The 16,672-nt window shown below is 62.2% G+C and overlaps 4 protein-coding genes, 1 long non-coding RNA gene and 2 other non-coding genes across 7 annotated transcripts; 5 read left to right on the top strand and 2 right to left on the bottom strand.

The window, feature by feature from the left end:
- Positions 1–916: 916 nt before the first annotated feature.
- Positions 917–2,988, top strand: NDUFB10 (NADH:ubiquinone oxidoreductase subunit B10). The gene is made up of 4 exons (XM_004459412.5): positions 917–1,178; positions 2,187–2,325; positions 2,522–2,661; positions 2,825–2,988. The coding sequence occupies exons 1-4, from the start codon at positions 1,031–1,033 to the stop codon at positions 2,926–2,928; spliced, it is 531 nt and encodes a 176-aa protein (XP_004459469.1). The 5' UTR covers positions 917–1,030; the 3' UTR covers positions 2,929–2,988.
- An 83-nt stretch (positions 2,989–3,071) lies between these two features.
- On the bottom strand, positions 3,072–4,919 carry RPS2 (ribosomal protein S2). The gene is made up of 7 exons (XM_058286654.2): positions 4,722–4,919; positions 4,553–4,642; positions 4,241–4,348; positions 3,826–3,999; positions 3,574–3,733; positions 3,303–3,394; positions 3,072–3,189 (listed from the first exon to the last, which is right to left on the bottom strand). The coding sequence occupies exons 1-7, from the start codon at positions 4,896–4,898 to the stop codon at positions 3,109–3,111; spliced, it is 882 nt and encodes a 293-aa protein (XP_058142637.1). The 5' UTR covers positions 4,899–4,919; the 3' UTR covers positions 3,072–3,108.
- Positions 4,072–4,205, bottom strand: LOC111764376 (small nucleolar RNA SNORA64/SNORA10 family). Its single transcript, XR_002797001.1, has one exon. It is a non-coding gene; the product is annotated as a small nucleolar RNA SNORA64/SNORA10 family (small nucleolar RNA).
- A 45-nt stretch (positions 4,920–4,964) lies between the features above and the next one.
- On the top strand, positions 4,965–5,744 carry LOC111764374 (uncharacterized). Its single transcript, XR_002796999.2, has 2 exons — positions 4,965–5,334; positions 5,627–5,744. It is a non-coding gene; the product is annotated as an uncharacterized lncRNA (long non-coding RNA).
- LOC111764377 (small nucleolar RNA ACA64) lies at positions 5,430–5,557 on the top strand. Its single transcript, XR_002797002.2, has one exon. It is a non-coding gene; the product is annotated as a small nucleolar RNA ACA64 (small nucleolar RNA).
- Positions 5,745–6,666: 922 nt separating the features above from the next.
- On the top strand, positions 6,667–8,773 carry RNF151 (ring finger protein 151). The gene is made up of 4 exons (XM_058286653.2): positions 6,667–6,771; positions 7,028–7,173; positions 7,490–7,586; positions 8,239–8,773. Exons 1-4 carry the CDS (start codon positions 6,769–6,771, stop codon positions 8,719–8,721), a joined length of 729 nt encoding a protein of 242 aa, XP_058142636.1. The 5' UTR covers positions 6,667–6,768; the 3' UTR covers positions 8,722–8,773.
- Positions 8,774–10,266: 1,493 nt separating this feature from the next.
- On the top strand, positions 10,267–16,543 carry TBL3 (transducin beta like 3). The gene is made up of 22 exons (XM_058286652.2): positions 10,267–10,405; positions 11,973–12,024; positions 12,118–12,213; positions 12,297–12,344; positions 12,458–12,599; positions 12,685–12,769; positions 12,860–13,030; positions 13,111–13,186; positions 13,275–13,368; positions 13,443–13,624; positions 13,711–13,852; positions 13,933–13,991; positions 14,086–14,189; positions 14,572–14,719; positions 14,809–15,039; positions 15,116–15,186; positions 15,274–15,430; positions 15,503–15,561; positions 15,808–15,911; positions 16,007–16,078; positions 16,171–16,329; positions 16,407–16,543. The coding sequence occupies exons 1-22, from the start codon at positions 10,365–10,367 to the stop codon at positions 16,514–16,516; spliced, it is 2,403 nt and encodes an 800-aa protein (XP_058142635.1). The 5' UTR covers positions 10,267–10,364; the 3' UTR covers positions 16,517–16,543.
- The last annotated feature ends 129 nt before the right edge of the window (positions 16,544–16,672 follow it).

Below are 16,672 nucleotides of genomic sequence, written 5' to 3'. Positions count from 1 at the left end.
ACACAAGAGGAGAGAAGATAAGAGGTAGCAGAACAGGGAGTTGGGAATGCTGCAAGAGAGTAATCTCCTCTCTCCTACTCCAGAAGGTCCCAGGATCGGTTCCCAGAGCCACCTAATGAGAAGACAAGCGGACCCAGAAGAACACACATCGAATGGACACAGAGAGCAGACAACGGGAGGGGGGAGGGGGAAATAAATAAAATAAATCTTTTTTAAAAAAGAATCTGTTTTTACAGTTCTGTGGCTGTAGACCAATGGAGTTTTGTGGGCCTGGGATGGTGGGGAGGGCCTGGGAGCCGATTCCGTGCCACGACGGTGACAGCTCATAGGTCTGAGTTTCTAAGAGATGGCGATCTGAAAGTTGACGTTTCTGTGAGTCGCGATCCCGTGGGTATCGAGAGTGGATGACTCGTGTCCCTGGCCCCAGCGCCTGGGGGAGACGTGACCCTCCCAGGAGGCTGGCTGGGGGGCCCTGCCAGGTGTGGAGGTGACGGAGAGCAACCACCAAAGCCCAAAGAGCACCACTCCTAGCAATCCTGGGAGACTTCCTGGAGGAGTAGGGGTTGCATGGTATCAGTCGACACAGTCGCTGTGCCCGGCACAGAAGCAGGGCTGAGTCCATTTGGCTTGCCACTGCCCTTGGCGCTAATGCCTGGCACGCAGGCGCTGCGCATTTTACTTAGTCATCATGCCTGTGCCTTATGGCCTGCCTCCTCTCAGAACGTAACCAGGGAGTCACTTCCCTCCGCTGCTGGGTGCCCAGAACTTACACCCGAGCGCAGCACATGGTTGGCGCTCCCTCAAGGCCAAAGCGGGGAGGAGGCGAGCGCGATGGCGCCGAGCGGCCGCGCGGGGGCGCCCTGCCGAGCCGCGGCCGGACTACAAGTCCCATGGTGCCGCGCGGCTGCCCTTGCGCAGGCGCGGCCGCCCTGGGCGTCCTTCGCAGCGGGCGAGCTAGGCCGCAGGAGCAGGAGCGGGACTGAGGACCCGGCGGCGCGTCCCCGAGCGGAGTCCGCCGCGCGCCGCCGCCATGCCGGACAGCTGGGACAAGGACGTGTACCCCGAGCCCCCGCGCCGCACGCCGGCGCCCTCGCCGCAGGCCTCGCCGCTCAACCCTCTCCCCTACTTGAGCAAGGCCTTCGACCTCCTCGTGGACCGGCCCGTGACGCTCGTGAGAGGTATGGGCCCCCCCGCAGCCCCCTGCAGGCCGGCCGCCGTCCAGTGTCGCACAGCCCCTCGTGCCGGTCACCCGGGCTTCGCCTCCTGGAACCCTTCCCCCCGGGTCCCGTTCTTTCCTTGGGCCCCCCTCCCCCATTTCACCCGGGCCTCGTACGCCGGTACCCCTTGCCCCTCCCCGGGATCCGGCGTCCCGCCCCGGGCACCCCTGGCCTCCGGCTTCGCGCAGATTTCAGAGTTTACTTGGAGCTCGAGTCCTCAGACCGGTCGTTTGCCGGCTCTGGACGGTCAGACGCTTGGGAGCCGCCCAGACCCCCACCTCGGGTCAGGACGGACGCTTTGCCCTTCAGGAGTACCAGGCGCTTCATTCATTCATTCATTCAGCCAGTGACCCTTGCAGTGGGTGCAGTATCATGCCCTGGGGGCCCTTGCCAGGCAGGAGGATCCGCAGACGACTGCAGTGGGCCCAGCTCTCTCTTGAGACCTTTTCCTAGATCAGGGTTCACGTGCCTGCCCGAGATTTCATTAGTCCCACTAATTACCAAATGGGTAAGCTGAGGCCGGAAGGTCTACGGCAGCAGAACTGGGTTCGAACTCGGGGCTGCAGCTTCCGGATGGCCTCTGTTCCAACACGGTGTAGCGCCTGCTGTGGGCCGCGGGCAGGTGTGTCGCTGAGTGCAGGCCTCCAACAGAGAATGGGGCTGGCAGAGCGTGTGGGCACAACCCGGGCGGCCACTCAGCAGCCTCGCCTCTCCTGGGGCTTGTCACACAGGGTTGTCCTGGGAGAAAAGGCAGAGAGGCCGGTGCTGGCGGGCAGTGAGCACTCAGTGAGGAGATGTTACACTCTGCTTCCCAGGGCCCTGGGTCAATCCACACCTTTGGAGAACCAGATTGCCCCATTTCTGTAAAGCTGGGAACATTTAGGAAACTGCCCCTTCTCTGGCCTATGAAAAATAACCCTGAAAGACCACAAGAACATCAGCCGGGACCATCGGGCTTTCTCTTCACAGAGTTTATAGAGCGGCAGCATGCCAAGCACAGGTTTTACTACTACCACCGGCAGTACCCCCGCGTGCCCGACATCACCGAGTGCAAGGAGAAGGACATCCTGTGCATGTTTGAGGCAGAAATGCAGTGGAGGAGGGACTAGTACGTATGCACCCTGGGCCGACTCAGTCGCTGGTTGTCTCCTTCTGGGGTAGGAACACTTCCTGTGGGACCCCCGTTCCCTGGGGACACGCCCAGCCAGTCAGAACACCTGCCCTGGGGCAGAGGTCAGAGCACTCGGCTCCTCCTGGGCCCTGTGGAGTGATTCCTCACATTGCCTTTCCCGTTCCTTTTCCAGCAAAGTTGACCAGGAAATTGTCAACATCATCCAGGAGAGGATGAAGGCCTGCCAGCAGAGGGAGGGCGAGAGCTACCTGCAAAACTGTGCCAGGGAGCTGGAGCAGTTCACCCAGGTGGCCAAGGCCTACCAGGACCGCTGTACGTCCCCTGCATGGCCACTCACCTCCTCCCTCCACCTTGGCCTTGGTCTACCCAGGACTCGGGCCCCAGGGGGTGGGACTGGGGCCTTCACCTTGCCTTGGGTGTCCTGTTCAACCAGCTCTCTAATTGCTTTAACCCCCTGGACCTGTTTATTTTTCAGATATTGACCTGGGTGCCCACTATTCTGCTAGGAAGTGCCTGGCGAAACAGAAGGAGAGGATGCTTGCAGAGAGAAAGGCTGCTAAGGAGGCTGCTGCCGCCTGAGACAGCCCGGGCCCCTCCTGGCGACTGCTGTATTCCTGAAATAAAGAGCCGTGAAACCTGCCAGTGTTTCTGCGTCACCCCTTCCGGCAATCCTCTATCCTCTTGGCCCTGTGTCCCTCCAAAAAAAGCTTCCACACACTCAGTTCATTCAAACGTTTATTGTTTTCCTCAGAACCCAGCCTAGGTGGTGGCCACAGCGGGGGCCTGGGTCCTCTGCACGGAGACCCTGGTATGCGTCTTCACGAGATGGTCGGTGAACTCCTGAGGAGAGACGGGATGCTTAGTGCCAGCCAGCAAGCAAATACTGCCCCCCCCCCCACCGCGTCTCAAGGCTAACAGGGCAGCCCTCCCCAAGGCTCATCCCCTCACAGCACCTGGTAGGGAGACTTGGTGAACACGGTCTCCTTCCAGAGGTCGGGGGTGAGATAGCTGTAGGTCTTGGAGATGGCGTCGAAGGTGGCCTTGGCTGGAGAGTAGAGAACAGCCTGACGGTTGGTGTGTGACTCGAGAAGCCCCCACCCAGGACGAGTTGAGGGCTGTCATGCTCCTGGCATCAAAGAGGCCACTTGGGGCCAGTCTGCGAGCCCTAGGAACATCTCTCCCTGAAATGGAGGCCCCAGGGCTGTCCCTGTGGAGACCACCTACCAAAGTTGCCCAGGGTGGCTGTGCAGCCCCTGGCCGAGGTGTAGCAGTCGTCAATCCCCGCCATCATCAGCAGCTTCTTGGGCACAGGGGCCGAGACGATGCCAGTGCCCCTGGGGGCAGGGATAAGGCGTACCAGCACGGAGCCGCAGCGACCTGTTACCTGAGCAGGGCGGAGGTCAGGGGCTCAAAGGACTGGAGGAAGCTCCAACCCTTGGGAGCCCACATCCCGCACTGCCTCCCCAAACCCCTTACCTTGCAAGGGACAGTGTGGGGCTTGCCGATCTTGTTCCCCCAGTAGCCCCGCCGCACAGGGACGATGGAGAGCTTGGCCAGGATGATGGCCCCGCGGATGGCGGTGGCTACTTCCTTGGAGCATTTCACGCCCAGGCCCACATGGCCATTGTAGTCCCCAATAGCAACAAAGGCCTGAAAAGGGATAGCGTGACGGGGGTGTGCCCTGACCACACCTGCTGTCCCCTCAGCAGCCACCCCTCAAGGTTGTGTCGCACCCCTCGGACAAAGAGAGGCCACCACGAGGCCCACCCGAGGTTCCGAGGAGATCCTTTCTCTCTCTCCCCATTACGAAAGCCACACGCGTTAGAGCAGGTGTGACTTTGCAGAGCTGAGAGAGTCTTCGGAGGCCCGGCAGTCAAGGTGGCCGCTGTACCTTGAACCTGGTCCGCTGGCCAGCGCGGGTCTGCTTCTGCACAGGCATGATTTTCAGAACCTCATCCTTGAGGGACGTCCCCAGGAAAAAGTCAATGATCTCAGACTCCTGCAAATAAAGACAGCTTCACGTTAGGACGGGCATACGACCTCCACCGAATGTGCCGGCAGAACGGGCTTTCGAGTTGTCCAGCCTTATTTTTGATTTACGGCCCTGCCTGCACACAACCCCTGACGTTAGAAGTAGATGCCCCACCCCAATGTGAGGCGTCCCAGTGCACACCCCGGCAACGGAAAAAGGAAGCGGGGGTACCTTGATGGGCAGGGAAAAGAGATAAATCTCCTCCAGGGACTTGATCTTCGTGTCCTTAACCAAGCGGCCCAGCTTGGTGACAGGGAGCCACTGGAGACAGAAAAGGCGCGTGAGCCGAGTCGCCTCGCCAGCGCCGCCCACCGACCCCTCGCGCGCGTTCAAGACTCACCTCCTTGTCCTCGGCCTTGCCTCCGCGAGCTCCACGGCCGCGACCCCGGCCCCGGCCACGGCCGCGACCCCGGCCCCGGACCCCGCTGCCAAAGCCTCCACGGAAGCCGCCGCGGCCTCCCAACCCAGGGCCCCCGGGGCCCCCGGGGCCTCCCGCAGCACCGGCGTCATCCGCCATTTGCTGAAGAAAGCGACGAGAACCGGCCGTCAGGGAGACCTGCGCATCCGCGGCCCCCGAGGCCCGGCCCGGACGGGGACCCCCGTATGAGCGCGCCCGCCCCTGCTTTGCCCGATGTCCGCGGATTCCCGCCGCCCGCACCCGCGTGGCACCGCCATAACCCTCAGGACTCACGTGTTTTCTCGAAGAAGAAGGGCGAGGCCCCCCGGGAGGTAGCTTTTATAGTACTCCAAATATCGCGAGATCTCGGCGGCTAGTTCAAGATGACGGAACCGAAACCAGCCAGGCGGTCTGTGATTGGCTCCGCGATGCTCCGCCCCTCGGCACGCTCTTCGTGCGCCTGCGCCTTACACGCTAGCGGCGGTACCCGCGTGGCGCTCTGGGGTGCCGAAGATCCGCATGGTGCGCGGCTCCCTGCGTCTCGGCCCTCGGCGAGGTAGGTCCGCATCCTTCCGGCGTTCGGCTTCTACTACGGCCGGTTGGCGGGCGCTGCGTCCTGGCGGTGGTCGTCCGGTGGGCGGGGAGGCCGGCGTTGGTTGAAAATCACCCGCGGTTCTGACCGTGGCTGCTGGTGAGATTCGGCGCCCAGAGCCACCAGGGGCCTCAGCTCCCCGCCCACTGCCTCAGTGTGAGCGGGTGAAACCCAGGCTCCGACATTCGTCGCGTTCCCGGAGCACCGGCGAGGCTGCCTGCCTGGCCCCCTCTGAGACCCCGCCTTCTCTCTGCAGGACGCCCTGATGCCTGGATTCTGTGGTCGACCCCGCCGGGACCGGGGTACGGAGAGCGGGCGCGGGGAGAGGAGGGCGGACCGGCTTTCTTTTTTGTCGAATAAACCTGATTAACTGACCCTGTGTGTTCTTGAGATCGTCTTCCGTCGATTAGCCTGGAAAATGCACTTGTTGACACTGAGACCATGGTGGATTGTAGAGGGGAGAACCCACGTGGTTTTTCTCTCTACTTCGGAGATCTCACTTGGGTCTCCTGGCTGGAAGGTGGTGTCTGAGGTCCCACACCCCTTAAGTGGCAGCGCCAGGTTTGGAACCTTGGTCTACCCATAATCGTTAGACTCTCACATGGGCAAAGAAGGGTTAAGGAGAGTTGGATCAGGCCTACAAACTGCCAGCAAGGGAGCAAGAAGTTTACCTCCCAAAGCTTGGCGTTGACCATTGCTTTCAGAATAGGGTTTAGGTACTTCCGGATGTGCAGTATTTGGCCTGCCTGACCTCAGCATGCCAACAGCCCTGCAACTGCAGTTCTTCTGGGAACATGCTGGTTCCTCGGGTTGGAATTGATTTCCCCACATCTTTTCACAAACATCTCCCCCGACAGTTTGAGGTGATCTGGTCTGGAGGCTTCCCCTGAGCTAGCTGCCCAGCTGTGGGTCTCTGCAGGTTGTGCTGGAATTTGGTCCTCAACTGCTGAGTTACTAAAGGACAGGGATGGGTCATAGGTCTTGGATCCTTGGTGAAGAGGGGACAGGATGGACCAATGTCTGAAACAGCCCCTAAGGGCTTGGAGACCTAGCCACCTGGAAGACACTTGAGGAGAAGGGAGCACAACCCTGTGGCCCTGCCAAAGTCTCAGCCTTGAGGAAACAGCCCAGTGCTGTTTGTGGGCCAGCTGTCAGTCCCCGTACCCCAGGCAGTGGGTTCTTTGGAGCTGTGCCTGGTTGGGGCTGCCCCAGCCCTCCTCTGTGATCCTGCAGAGGAGTGGCAGGGGCAGGGCAGTGTGGGGTCCCAGTGTACTCTGGACCACAGCTGTGATTGGCCTGAGATGGACAATGCCACTGTGACATCGGCCCACTCCCGCAGTGAAATGAAGGCCCCTGCACCCCAGGGGTGAGTGGAGCTGCTGTCCAGACACATAGATCATGGTGAGCCTGGGCCCTCTTGCCTTTGCCCCTGGGTTGGAGCCTCACCAGTGCTGGACACCACACTGGGGAAAGGTGGACGGTGGGCCACAGACCCTCATTTGGGGTCAGGGGGCTCAAAGTGGGAGCTGACTCAGGCTTGGCAAGGCTCCCATGGGAGCCACCTCCCTGCCCGCAGCTGGCTGGGGGTTCCCTCTGGGTGTGGCGTGGGCCGGGCCCTGGTGCTGGCCCGGCCCTGATGCTGGCCCGGCCTTTGCAGAGTGGAGGGTATGATCTCAGCCTCTTCGTCAGCCCTCCCGACTGCAACTTCCTGTGCTCCGTCTGCCATGGGGTCCTCAAGAGGCCAGTGAGGTTGCCATGCAGCCACATCTTCTGCAAGAAGTGCATCCTCCGGTGGCTAGCCAGGTGCCACCGGACACCCGTGGGGCCGGGAGGACAGAGGTGGGATAGGGGCACTTCCCAAGGACCAGGGAAGATCTGCTGACACAGGTCATGATGCCGTAACTCCCCAGGAGCACTAAGGGGTGTGCAGTTCCTCTCACCCCTGCTCTTGGCTTCTGAGAGCTCCCCTAAAGCTCCTTCCCTCTGGCTGGAGCTGGAAGGAAGAGGGGACAGACAGGGTCACCCAGCAAAGGCCCGGCTGGGGGAGGCATGTTGCTGCCCCTTGCCCCCTCCCACTTCCAGCACTCATCCCCCCACCACCACTCATACCTCCTTCCAGACAAAAGACCTGTCCCTGCTGCAGGAAGGAGGTGAAACGGAAAAGGATGGTCCATGTGAACAAGCTCCGGAAAACCATCGGACGCCTGGAAGTCAAGGTAGCTCACATCACCCGTTCCCACCACCTCGTCACCCCTGCAGGGGGTGGGGCAGAACCAGGAAAGGGGGAGAGGAGAATCCCAACTTCAGAGAGAACGGAGGGCCTCTGCTCCAGCAACTCAGAGAGCAACTTGAGGTCTCCAGACTTGTCCAAGTTCAGGTCTTAGTGCTCATGCTTACTTGCAGTGTGCCTTTGGGGAAGTTACCCAACCTTTCTGAGCCCCTGGGGCTTCCACTGTAAAATGAAATAATAGAAGATTTTTGGAGGATGAAGTGTTACTATCCAGCCTAATTTTCCTGGTGGGGGAAACAGGCCCAAAGAGGGGGGAGTGACAGGTTTCCAAGTTTTGCAGGGAAAAAGAAAAGGCCTGACATACAAGCTCCACAGGTCAACCCAGATGTATACCTCCCTGTTCTCTGAGACTTTGGCCCTGCCCGTGTCCTCCAGGACAACTAGATGCTCTGCCCCAGTGTCCCCCTCCCCACCACCCTAGGAGGCAGGCGAGCTTAGGGCTTGCCCGTGTTCTGGTTCCTGGCCCGCAGGATGTGGCGAGACGAGTTAGGGGACTCGGGGGAGTGGGAGTTTGTGGGGGCCCAGCTGGCAAAGCCTAACATGGTGTGGCTCACGAGGTGCCCTCTGCCTGCCTGCAGTGCAAGAACTCTGAGGCTGGCTGCTTGGTGACATGCCCCCTGGCCCACCGCAAGGGACACCAGGACTCGTGTCCATTCCAGCTCACAGCCTGCCCCAACGAGGGCTGCTCGGTGCAGGTGCCGCGTGGGGCCCTGGCCGAGCACAGACAGCACTGCCAGCACGGCGCCCATTGGCGCTGCCCCTTGGGCTGCGGGGCCACCCTGGGCCCAGCCGAGCGTGAGCACCACAACTGTTACCGTGAGCTGCGGGAGGCCTGGGGCCAGCGCCAGGAGCGCAGCCGGACCCTGCTGACGTGCCTGCTGAGGCGCATGCGCCGGGTGCACCGTGCCACCAACCTCATCCGCCGGCAGCTGGCCCAGCTTGGCAACTTCCTGGAGGAGGATGGCTCCCTGCTCCAGGGCACGCCAGAGGAGACCGACGCCGCCCTGGAAGGCAGCAGCAGAGAGGGGCTGTGGGGGGCCCGGGGCCAAGATACCTTGTAAATAGAGGAGTAAATAAACGGGGAGATCAGGCCTGCCCCACCTTTGGCCTCATGCCCTGTCAGAGCTTGCTGTTCCCGCTACCTCTCTCGGCACCACCCCTTCACCCCGCAGGGACTCTGGCCTTTCTCCCTCCAACTCTTAACTTCTTACCCCCGCCCCCAATCTTCAGAGCTAGGAATACAAACCCTTCCAAACCCTGGACCCAGAGTAAGCCCACTCCTCGGGGCTGCAAGGAGCTCCCACTTCCCCATCCTCCTTTCCTTGTACTCTCCTGCCGGCCTCTGCATAGGCTGGTCCTCAGGAAAATACGCAGTTCCCTGCCTCACCTTCAAGTTCTTGCTCAGGTGTCACCTCAATGAAGCCACCTCCAGCCCCCGCGCTCCCCTGCACACCGCTCTATTGCCCACCCTGATCCGTTTTCCCACAACGTGACTCCTTGCCAGGACACAGCCCCGGCAGCTGGAATGTGAGCTATTCCAGGGCAGGGGTTTTGCTTCTCTGGTGTCTCAGTGCCTAGAACAGTGCCCATAAGAGGTGCTGAATAAATAATACCCGAATGCCTGAAGTTACCCGAGGTGTTTACTGACTTACATCTACTCACTGACCGCGCTGACCGCACCCCCCAGGCTGCGGAGCGGGCAGGAATCTTAGCAGTACATTATGAGCATTTTACCTTTTTTCAGTGTAAGATTGTTGTCCTATACGCAGTGACATTTTTCTTCCATTTATTCCTCCAGTGTCTTACTATTTTTTCATTTTTTCTTAAAACAAATTTTAGGTCACAATTTAACAGGTACAGAATACAGGGGATTCCCATATAACCAATATCCTCCCCCTTTTTCCCGTTAATAACATTTTATGTATGGCTGGTACACTTGTTACTATTGAAACACAAATTTTTTTTTTTTTAAAGATTTATTTTTATTTATTTAATTCCCCTCCCCTCCCCCAGTTGTCTGTTTTCTGTGTCTTTTTGCTGCGTCTTGTTTCCTTGTCCGCTTCTGTTGTCGTCAGCGGCAGGGGAAGTGTGGGCAGCGCCATTCCTGGGCAGGCTGCACTTTCTTTCGCGCTGGGCTGCTCTCCTTACAGGGCCCACTCCTTGCGCGTGGGGCTTCCCTTCGCGGGGGACACCCCTGTGTGGCACAGCACTCCTTGCACGCATCAGCACTGCTCATGGGCCAGCTCCACATGGGTCAAGGAGGCCCGGGGTTTGAACCGCGGACCTCCCATGTGGTAGACGGACGCCCTAACCATTGGGCCAAAGTCCGTTTCCCTTGAAACACAAATATTGAAGCATAGCTACTATAGCGAACACGTTCTACGAACATCTTTTAATTTTAATTTCTATTAAAAGGTCAGCCCCTTGGGGACCCCAGGCCCACTTCCGCCTACCCCGCAGTCACGCAGCTCCACACTCCACCCTCCAAGCCGGAAGTGCCCTCCTCCCAGCCTCCGCCACCGAACAGCAGGGGCCGCCCGTGTCAAAGATGGCGGCGAGCGTGCCGCGTCGATGACGTCACAGTAGCGCGCGGCGACGCCACAGCCGCGCGCCGGGAGCTCAGGTGGCGCGTCCCATCTCCCTCACGCGGCGGCAGCGACTCCAGCGGGTCCTGGCGGGAGGCTGCGGCGAGAGCGGCGACGACATGGCTGAGGCCGCGGCCGGCGTGAGCCGCTTCAAGGCCAAGTGGGTCGGGCGCTGGAGCTGCGGGTGTCGCCCGGGGAGGGGGCCGGGTGCGCCGGGCGGAGTGGGTTTGAGGTGGAGCTCTCCAGCCTGGAACAGCCGGAGGAGCGGAGAAGCCCGCGGCGTTGGATTTCCGGAGAGAATAGCGCGGACCGGCCCGCAGGGTCGTGGGAGCGGCGGGGATAGAAGGGGGAAGAGCCGGAGCTGACAGCTCCCCCGTGGGGCGGGGACCGCAGCCCGGCGGGAGCACCACGCTTGGGTTAATTGAAGGAGGGGCAGGCGAGGGGCCTGGGATGAGGAACGGGAAGTCCCGGAGGAGCGGGGAAGGGTAGGCCGAGCACAAGTCGGAGCTGGTCCCGGCCGGTGGCAGGAGGGCAGCCGACGCTGGGGCAGAGGGCCGGAGAGCTTTCACCCGCTGCGAGCCTTCTCCAGGGAGCAGAAAGAGGTCGGGGTTTAGTCAGCCAGGGAAGTCAGAGAAAAGGGGCTCAGGCCTCCTAAACAGCCAGAGTGAAGCCTTGCAGGTGGAAGATGGAGCGAACACGACCCATCCCAGGAGCTGGGGCAAGAGCAGTGGGGCTGCAGTGTGGGCTGAGAGAGGGAAAGGGGATGCAGGAAGGCTTGGCAGAGGCCTCTGCACAAGGCCTTGGAGGCTTGGGAGGAGAGGAAAGAGTTCTCAGCAGGGCAGAGCTCTGTTTTCAAAAGTCACTTGGCAGCTGGATTGAGAGAATGGGCAGGGGCCAAGTGAGGAGGCTGGAAGTGTTTTGAGAGGATGCAGTGGCTTGGACTAAGATGAAAGTGGCAGAGAAAGAAGAGGGCAGCATGAGTGAGGTCATAGAGATGGGTACTGCTTGGGCTTGGGCTTGGGAACCAGGCCAGGCTAGGGATGAAGGAGGGCGGTGCTTGATCTCTGAGATAGAGATATTGAGAATGCTCTAGACCAGGGGATCTTAATCAGGAGTCCATGAGCTTGAACTGAAATTTAAAAAGTACGTTGTTCTTGTGAGGGTGTGTTGGTGCGTTGGTGCAGGTTTGATATATTTATTAAGTAATACACAGTATAATATAGACTTAGTAAGGGGTCCATGGTTTTCACCGATTGGCAAAGAGGTCCTTGGAACAAAAAGGGTTAAGGACCTCTGCTCCAGGCTCGAGAGGAGGCTTGGCCCCCCACAGCCAGCAGGGGGCCTCCAAAGCCTAGGGAGCCTCCTGCACTGGGAACTCCGGGGAAGATCAGCTGTCTGGGTTTGACAGCAGGACCAGGCACAGATTGTTGACCTCTGTAAAGTGGGGTCACAGTACCCACCTCCCAGGACCCCGGGAAGAGCTGAAGAAGATGATGACAACGGCGCAGCCCGGGTTCCTCTTCCTTCTCTGATTCCTGGCCTAGGGAATCCCCACCTTTGCTTCTGTTTCCTGGGTCCCTTCTGAAGGCTGCCCAGGAGCTGTCATCATTTCAGAGCTTCAAAAGGGCACAGGCTGGTTGAGTTCCTCTCTGGGGAGCACCCAGTACAGGACCAAGTGCTGGGACCCAGGGGTGGGTGATTCACTCACTCCCCCTTCCTATCTCCAGCTATGCCGTTGAGCGTAAGATCGAGCCTTTCTACAAGGGCGGGAAGGTGCAGGTACGAGCCCGGGAGAGGCTGGGGAGCGGGGCAGGCAGGGGCGGGGTGGGGGGAGGATCACAGCCCCTGGCTGAGCCCCGTCCGTCTCTCCAGCTGGACCAGCCTGGGCAGCATCTCTTCTGTGTCTGTGGGACCAGAGTCAATGTACTGGATGTGGCCTCGGGGGCCGTGCTGCGGAGCTTGGAGCAGGTGAGGGCAGAGCTGGGTGGGTGTGAGGGGCAGGAGGAGCAGTCCATTCTCATGGTGCTCTGGGTGCCCACTCTTGTCCTCAGGAGGACCAGGAGGACATCACAGCCTTTGACCTCAGCCCTGACGACGAGGTACATGGGGCGGTGATGGGAAGTGGGCCCCAGTCCTACCCACCCACACCTGGAGTTGAAAAGGAGGGGCAGCTGTGCCTCTACTCCCCTCCCAGCTGAACTGCTCTCCCCAGGTGCTGGTGACAGCCAGTCGGGCCCTGCTGCTGGTCCAGTGGGCCTGGCGCGAGGGCAGCATCACCCGCCAGTGGAAAGCGATACACACAGCCCCTGTGGCCTCCATGGCCTTCGACTCCACCTCCACACTGCTAGCCACAGGTAGGGCCACTGCTGGGCTGGCAGGCTGGAGGGTCTACGGGCAGGGGCACGGGGAACCCCTGCCCCAAAAATGCATTCCTGGCAGGTGGCTGCGACGGGGCCGTGCGCGTCTGGGATGTAGTGCGGCACTACGGGACGCACCAGCTGCGGGGCTCACCCGGCGTTGTGCAGTGAGAGGGGCGGCCGGAGGGCGGGTCGGGGCTGAGGGCACCACACCGAAGGCAGCAAGGGGCTCACCTGCCCTGCCCGTCCCCCTGCAGTCTGGTGGCCTTCCACCCAGACCCCGCACGCCTGCTGCTCTTCTCCTCGGCTGCAGACACGGCCATCCGTGTGTGGTCGCTGCAGGACCGGTCATGCCTGGCTGTGCTGACTGCCCACTATAGTGCTGTCACCTCGCTGGCCTTTAGTGCCGATGGCCACACCATGCTCAGGTCAGTGGGCAGGCCACATCAGGACAAGAAGTGGGAGCCGTGGCCAAGACTGCACAGCTGAGGCGCCTGTTTCTCCCCAGCTCCGGCCGTGACAAGATCTGCATCGTCTGGGACTTGCAGAGCCACCAGGCCACAAGGACCGTGCCGGTGTTTGAGGTGGGGGTCCCTGGGGGCCAGGGTCAGTGAGTCAGACGGGGAGGGCGCGGGGCCACAGGCTGCAGCCTCTGTCCTGGCTCACCCCCAGAGCGTCGAGGCGGCCGTGCTGCTGCCAGAGGAGCCGATGCCAGAGCTGGGAGTCAAGTCCTCAGGCCTGCACTTCCTGACAGCTGGTGACCAAGGTGGGTGGGGCCCCTGGGGTGGGCAGCAAGGGCTGGTGTAGGCCCACAGACCCTCCAGCCCGCATTCCCCCCAGGTTCGCTGCGTGTGTGGGAGGCGGCGTCTGGGCAGTGTGTGTATGTGCAGTCACGGCCGCCGGGCCCCGGGCGGGAGCTGACGCACTGCACCCTGGCCCGTGCTGCCGGCCTGCTCCTCAGCGTCACTGCCGACCACAACCTGCTGCTCTACGAGGCCCGCTCCCTGAGGCTCTGGAAGCAGGTGAGGCCCTGTTCCTGCCCAGGTGGAACCAGGTAGAGCCAGCTCTGGACTCAGCCAGGCCCTGGCATGTGTCTGTCGCCCTGCAGTTTGCCGGCTACAGTGAGGAGGTGCTGGATGTGCGGTTCCTTGGGCCCGAGGACTCCCATGTGGTCGTGGCCTCCAACAGCCCCTGCCTGAAGGTGTTTGAGCTGCGCACCTTGGCCTGCCAGATCCTCCACGGCCACACAGGTGAGCAGCACCCAGCTCATGCCCTCCCCCGCCACGGCTGACCTCTGACCCTCAACCATTCCCCCGTCGCTTCCTCCCAGATATCGTCCTGGCCCTAGATGTGTTCCGGAAGGGGTGGCTCTTTGCCAGCTGTGCCAAGGTAAGGCTCCCCAAGAGGAGTCAAGGTGCGGGGCTCCAGGTGGGGGGGCCGAGGCACTGTGGCCATGGCTGGCCTCTCTCAACCCCCACCCCAGGACCAGAGTGTCCGCGTCTGGAGGATGAACAAGGCCGGCGAGGTGGTCTGCGTGGCTCAGGGCTCCGGGCACACGCACAGTGTGGGCGCCATCTGCTGCTCCAGGTAGCGGGTCAGGGCTGGGTCAGAGTGGGCTGGGGGGAGCCCAGGCCTGCAGGCGGGAACTGCAGCGCAGGGCAGGGCGAAGGGGAGGCGATGGCTGTGTCCTGTTCTCTGAGACTGGGCTCCCAGGTCCCATCAGGAGGGAGTCCTGAAAGTGGCAGTGGGTTGGGTGGGTAAAGAGGGGGCATCAGAGCAGAGAGAACCCCACTAGTGGAGGCCCAGGGCAGGGGAAAGGGGCCAAGTCAGCACTGAGAGGCAGTGCAGGGGCTGGCGTGCGTGCAGAGGATCGTGGGCCTGTGGGTGTTGGCGAGAGGTGTGGGTGACGGCCCGGGCGGTGCTGGGCAGGCTGGCAGAGCCCAGCAGGTGTCCCCCATCCCGGCTGCAGGCTGAAGGACTCTTTCCTGGTGACGGGCAGCCAGGACTGCACCGTGAAGTTCTGGGCCCTCCCTGCAGCCCTGCCCTCCAAGACCACGGCCCTCGACGCCGGCCCTGTCCTCCTGCAGGCGCAGGCCACCCAGCGCTGCCACGACAAGGTGACCGCAGGGGCACCTGTGGCTGGGAAGGGGGTGGCCCCCGCTCCTGGGCCAGGGTTCTGAGCCACTTCTCGGCTGCCGCCTACCAGGACATCAACAGTGTCGCCGTCGCCCCCAACGACAAGCTGCTGGCTACAGGCTCACAGGACCGCACAGCCAAGCTCTGGGCCCTGCCACAGTGCCAGCTGCTGGGTGTCTTCTCAGGCCACCGGCGCGGCCTCTGGTGTGTCCAGTTCTCGCCCATGGACCAGGTGCTGGCCACAGCCTCAGCTGATGGCACCGTCAAGCTCTGGGCGCTGCAGGACTTCAGCTGCCTCAAGGTGAGCTGCCGCCCCCCATCTCCACCCCCGCCCACTGCCCGCTCCAGTGACATCTCGTGCCCTCCCCTCCCTGCAGACATTCGAGGGGCATGACGCGTCGGTGCTGAAAGTGGTCTTTGTGAGCCGGGGCACGCAGCTGCTGTCCAGGTGAGCTGGACAGCCGGGGTGGGCAGGACAGGGCCTGGGAAGGCCAGGGCCCTCCCGCTGAGCCCCTCCCACCGCGCCCCCACCCAGTGGCTCCGACGGGCTCCTGAAGCTCTGGACCATCAAGAACAATGAGTGCGTGCGGACACTGGACGCCCACGAGGACAAGGTCTGGGGGCTGCACTGCAGCCGGCTGGACGACCGCGCCCTCACTGGTGCCAGTGACTCCTGTGTCATCCTCTGGAAGGTGCGGGGCAGGGCAGGGCGGGGAGCAGGGGCAGGGAGCGCAGGGGCCATCCTGACCTTAGTCTGAACCCAGGATGTGACCGAGGAGGAGCAGGCAGAGCAGCAGGCCAAGGAGGAGGAGCAAGTGGTCAAGTGAGTCCGGGGACCCTACCCAGCCCCGGGCCAGCAGGTTCCCTGCACAGCCACCACGGCCACCCCTGGGGAGGGTGCCAGCAGCTGTCCGTCCCCTGGCTCGGGGACAGCAAGGCTCAGTGCACTACCCTGCTCCCAGTCAGCGCTCCCCAAGTCCACCTCCTAGGTGCTCTGCCTTCAGCCCAGCCAGGGTCCCCGTGGCCCCCTCCTCCCCTCTTCCTGCCCTCCCCACTCCTCCCCCCCTAGGCAGCAAGAACTGGACAACCTGCTCCACGAGAGGCGTTACCTGCGGGCGCTGGGCCTGGCCATCTCCCTGGACCGGCCCCACACTGTGCTGACTGTCATCCAGGGTCAGCACCACCCAGGGGCAGGGCTGGTCTGAGGGGGGTCTCCCCAGGGTCCCTTGTGCCCCTCTGCTGGGGCTCAGCCTCCCCGCCCCCCACAGCCATCCGGAGGGACCCTGAGGCCTGCGAGAAGCTGGAAGCCACAGTGCTCCAGTTGCGGCGAGACCAGAAAGGTAAGGGCCATGGCCCGGCAGGCAGGCGGCCCTGGGGTGGGTGGCGGGCTCGCGGCAGCCTCCGGGTGGCTGAGCCTTCCTGTCTCCCGTAGAGGCCCTGCTGCGTTTCTGCGTCACGTGGAACACCAACTCGCGGCACTGCCACGAGGCCCAGGCCGTCCTGAACGTGCTCCTGAGGCACGAGGCCCCCGAGCAGCTGCTGGCCTACGAGGGCGTGCGGGCCACCCTGGAGGCCCTGCTGCCCTACACTGGTGCGCGGGCGGGCCGGGGGTGGGGCGGGGCCCTGGGCTCCGTGGACCCCCCACCCACCCGTCGTCTCCCCCCACAGAGCGGCATTTCCAGCGGCTCAGCCGGACGCTGCAGGCAGCCTCCTTCCTGGACTTCCTGTGGCACAACATGAAGCTGCCCACCCTCCCCTCAGCACCCCCAGCCCTCTGAGTCACCCATAAAATGGAGCATTTTTTATCCCTGCTCTGCATGTCCTTCTGGGCTCGGCCTTTCCCTGGTCCCTGAACATAGCCTGGGCCATCTGAGTTGGGCCTTGGGGCCCAAGAGTGACCCCACGCCTGGCCGAGGTCCAGCAGGACTGGGTTG

This window comes from Dasypus novemcinctus, chromosome 23, assembly GCF_030445035.2.
Source record: "Dasypus novemcinctus isolate mDasNov1 chromosome 23, mDasNov1.1.hap2, whole genome shotgun sequence".
Classification (NCBI taxonomy): Eukaryota; Metazoa; Chordata; class Mammalia; order Cingulata; family Dasypodidae; genus Dasypus; species Dasypus novemcinctus.
The sequence above is the reverse complement of the archived record's forward strand: the minus strand, read 5'-3'. Positions and strand labels throughout refer to the sequence as shown.

Coding starts and splice junctions, on each gene's coding strand:
- NDUFB10 (XM_004459412.5), top strand. CDS start 1,031: ATGCCGGACAGCTGGGACAAGGACGTGTACCCCGAGCCCCCGCGCCGC. Junction 1,179..2,186: donor GCCCGTGACGCTCGTGAGAG/GTATGGGCCCCC, acceptor TTCTCTTCACAG/AGTTTATAGAGCGGCAGCAT. Junction 2,662..2,824: donor CAAGGCCTACCAGGACCGCT/GTACGTCCCCTG, acceptor TTTATTTTTCAG/ATATTGACCTGGGTGCCCAC.
- RPS2 (XM_058286654.2), bottom strand. CDS start 4,898: ATGGCGGATGACGCCGGTGCTGCGGGAGGCCCCGGGGGCCCCGGGGGC. Junction 3,734..3,825: donor CCCACACTGTCCCTTGCAAG/GTAAGGGGTTTG, acceptor CGCCCTGCTCAG/GTAACAGGTCGCTGCGGCTC. Junction 3,395..3,573: donor AGCCACCCTGGGCAACTTTG/GTAGGTGGTCTC, acceptor TCTACTCTCCAG/CCAAGGCCACCTTCGACGCC.
- RNF151 (XM_058286653.2), top strand. Junction 7,174..7,489: donor ATCCTCCGGTGGCTAGCCAG/GTGCCACCGGAC, acceptor ACCTCCTTCCAG/ACAAAAGACCTGTCCCTGCT. Junction 7,587..8,238: donor TCGGACGCCTGGAAGTCAAG/GTAGCTCACATC, acceptor GCCTGCCTGCAG/TGCAAGAACTCTGAGGCTGG.
- TBL3 (XM_058286652.2), top strand. CDS start 10,365: ATGGCTGAGGCCGCGGCCGGCGTGAGCCGCTTCAAGGCCAA. Junction 13,853..13,932: donor GATCCTCCACGGCCACACAG/GTGAGCAGCACC, acceptor GCTTCCTCCCAG/ATATCGTCCTGGCCCTAGAT. Junction 13,992..14,085: donor TCTTTGCCAGCTGTGCCAAG/GTAAGGCTCCCC, acceptor CCCCCACCCCAG/GACCAGAGTGTCCGCGTCTG.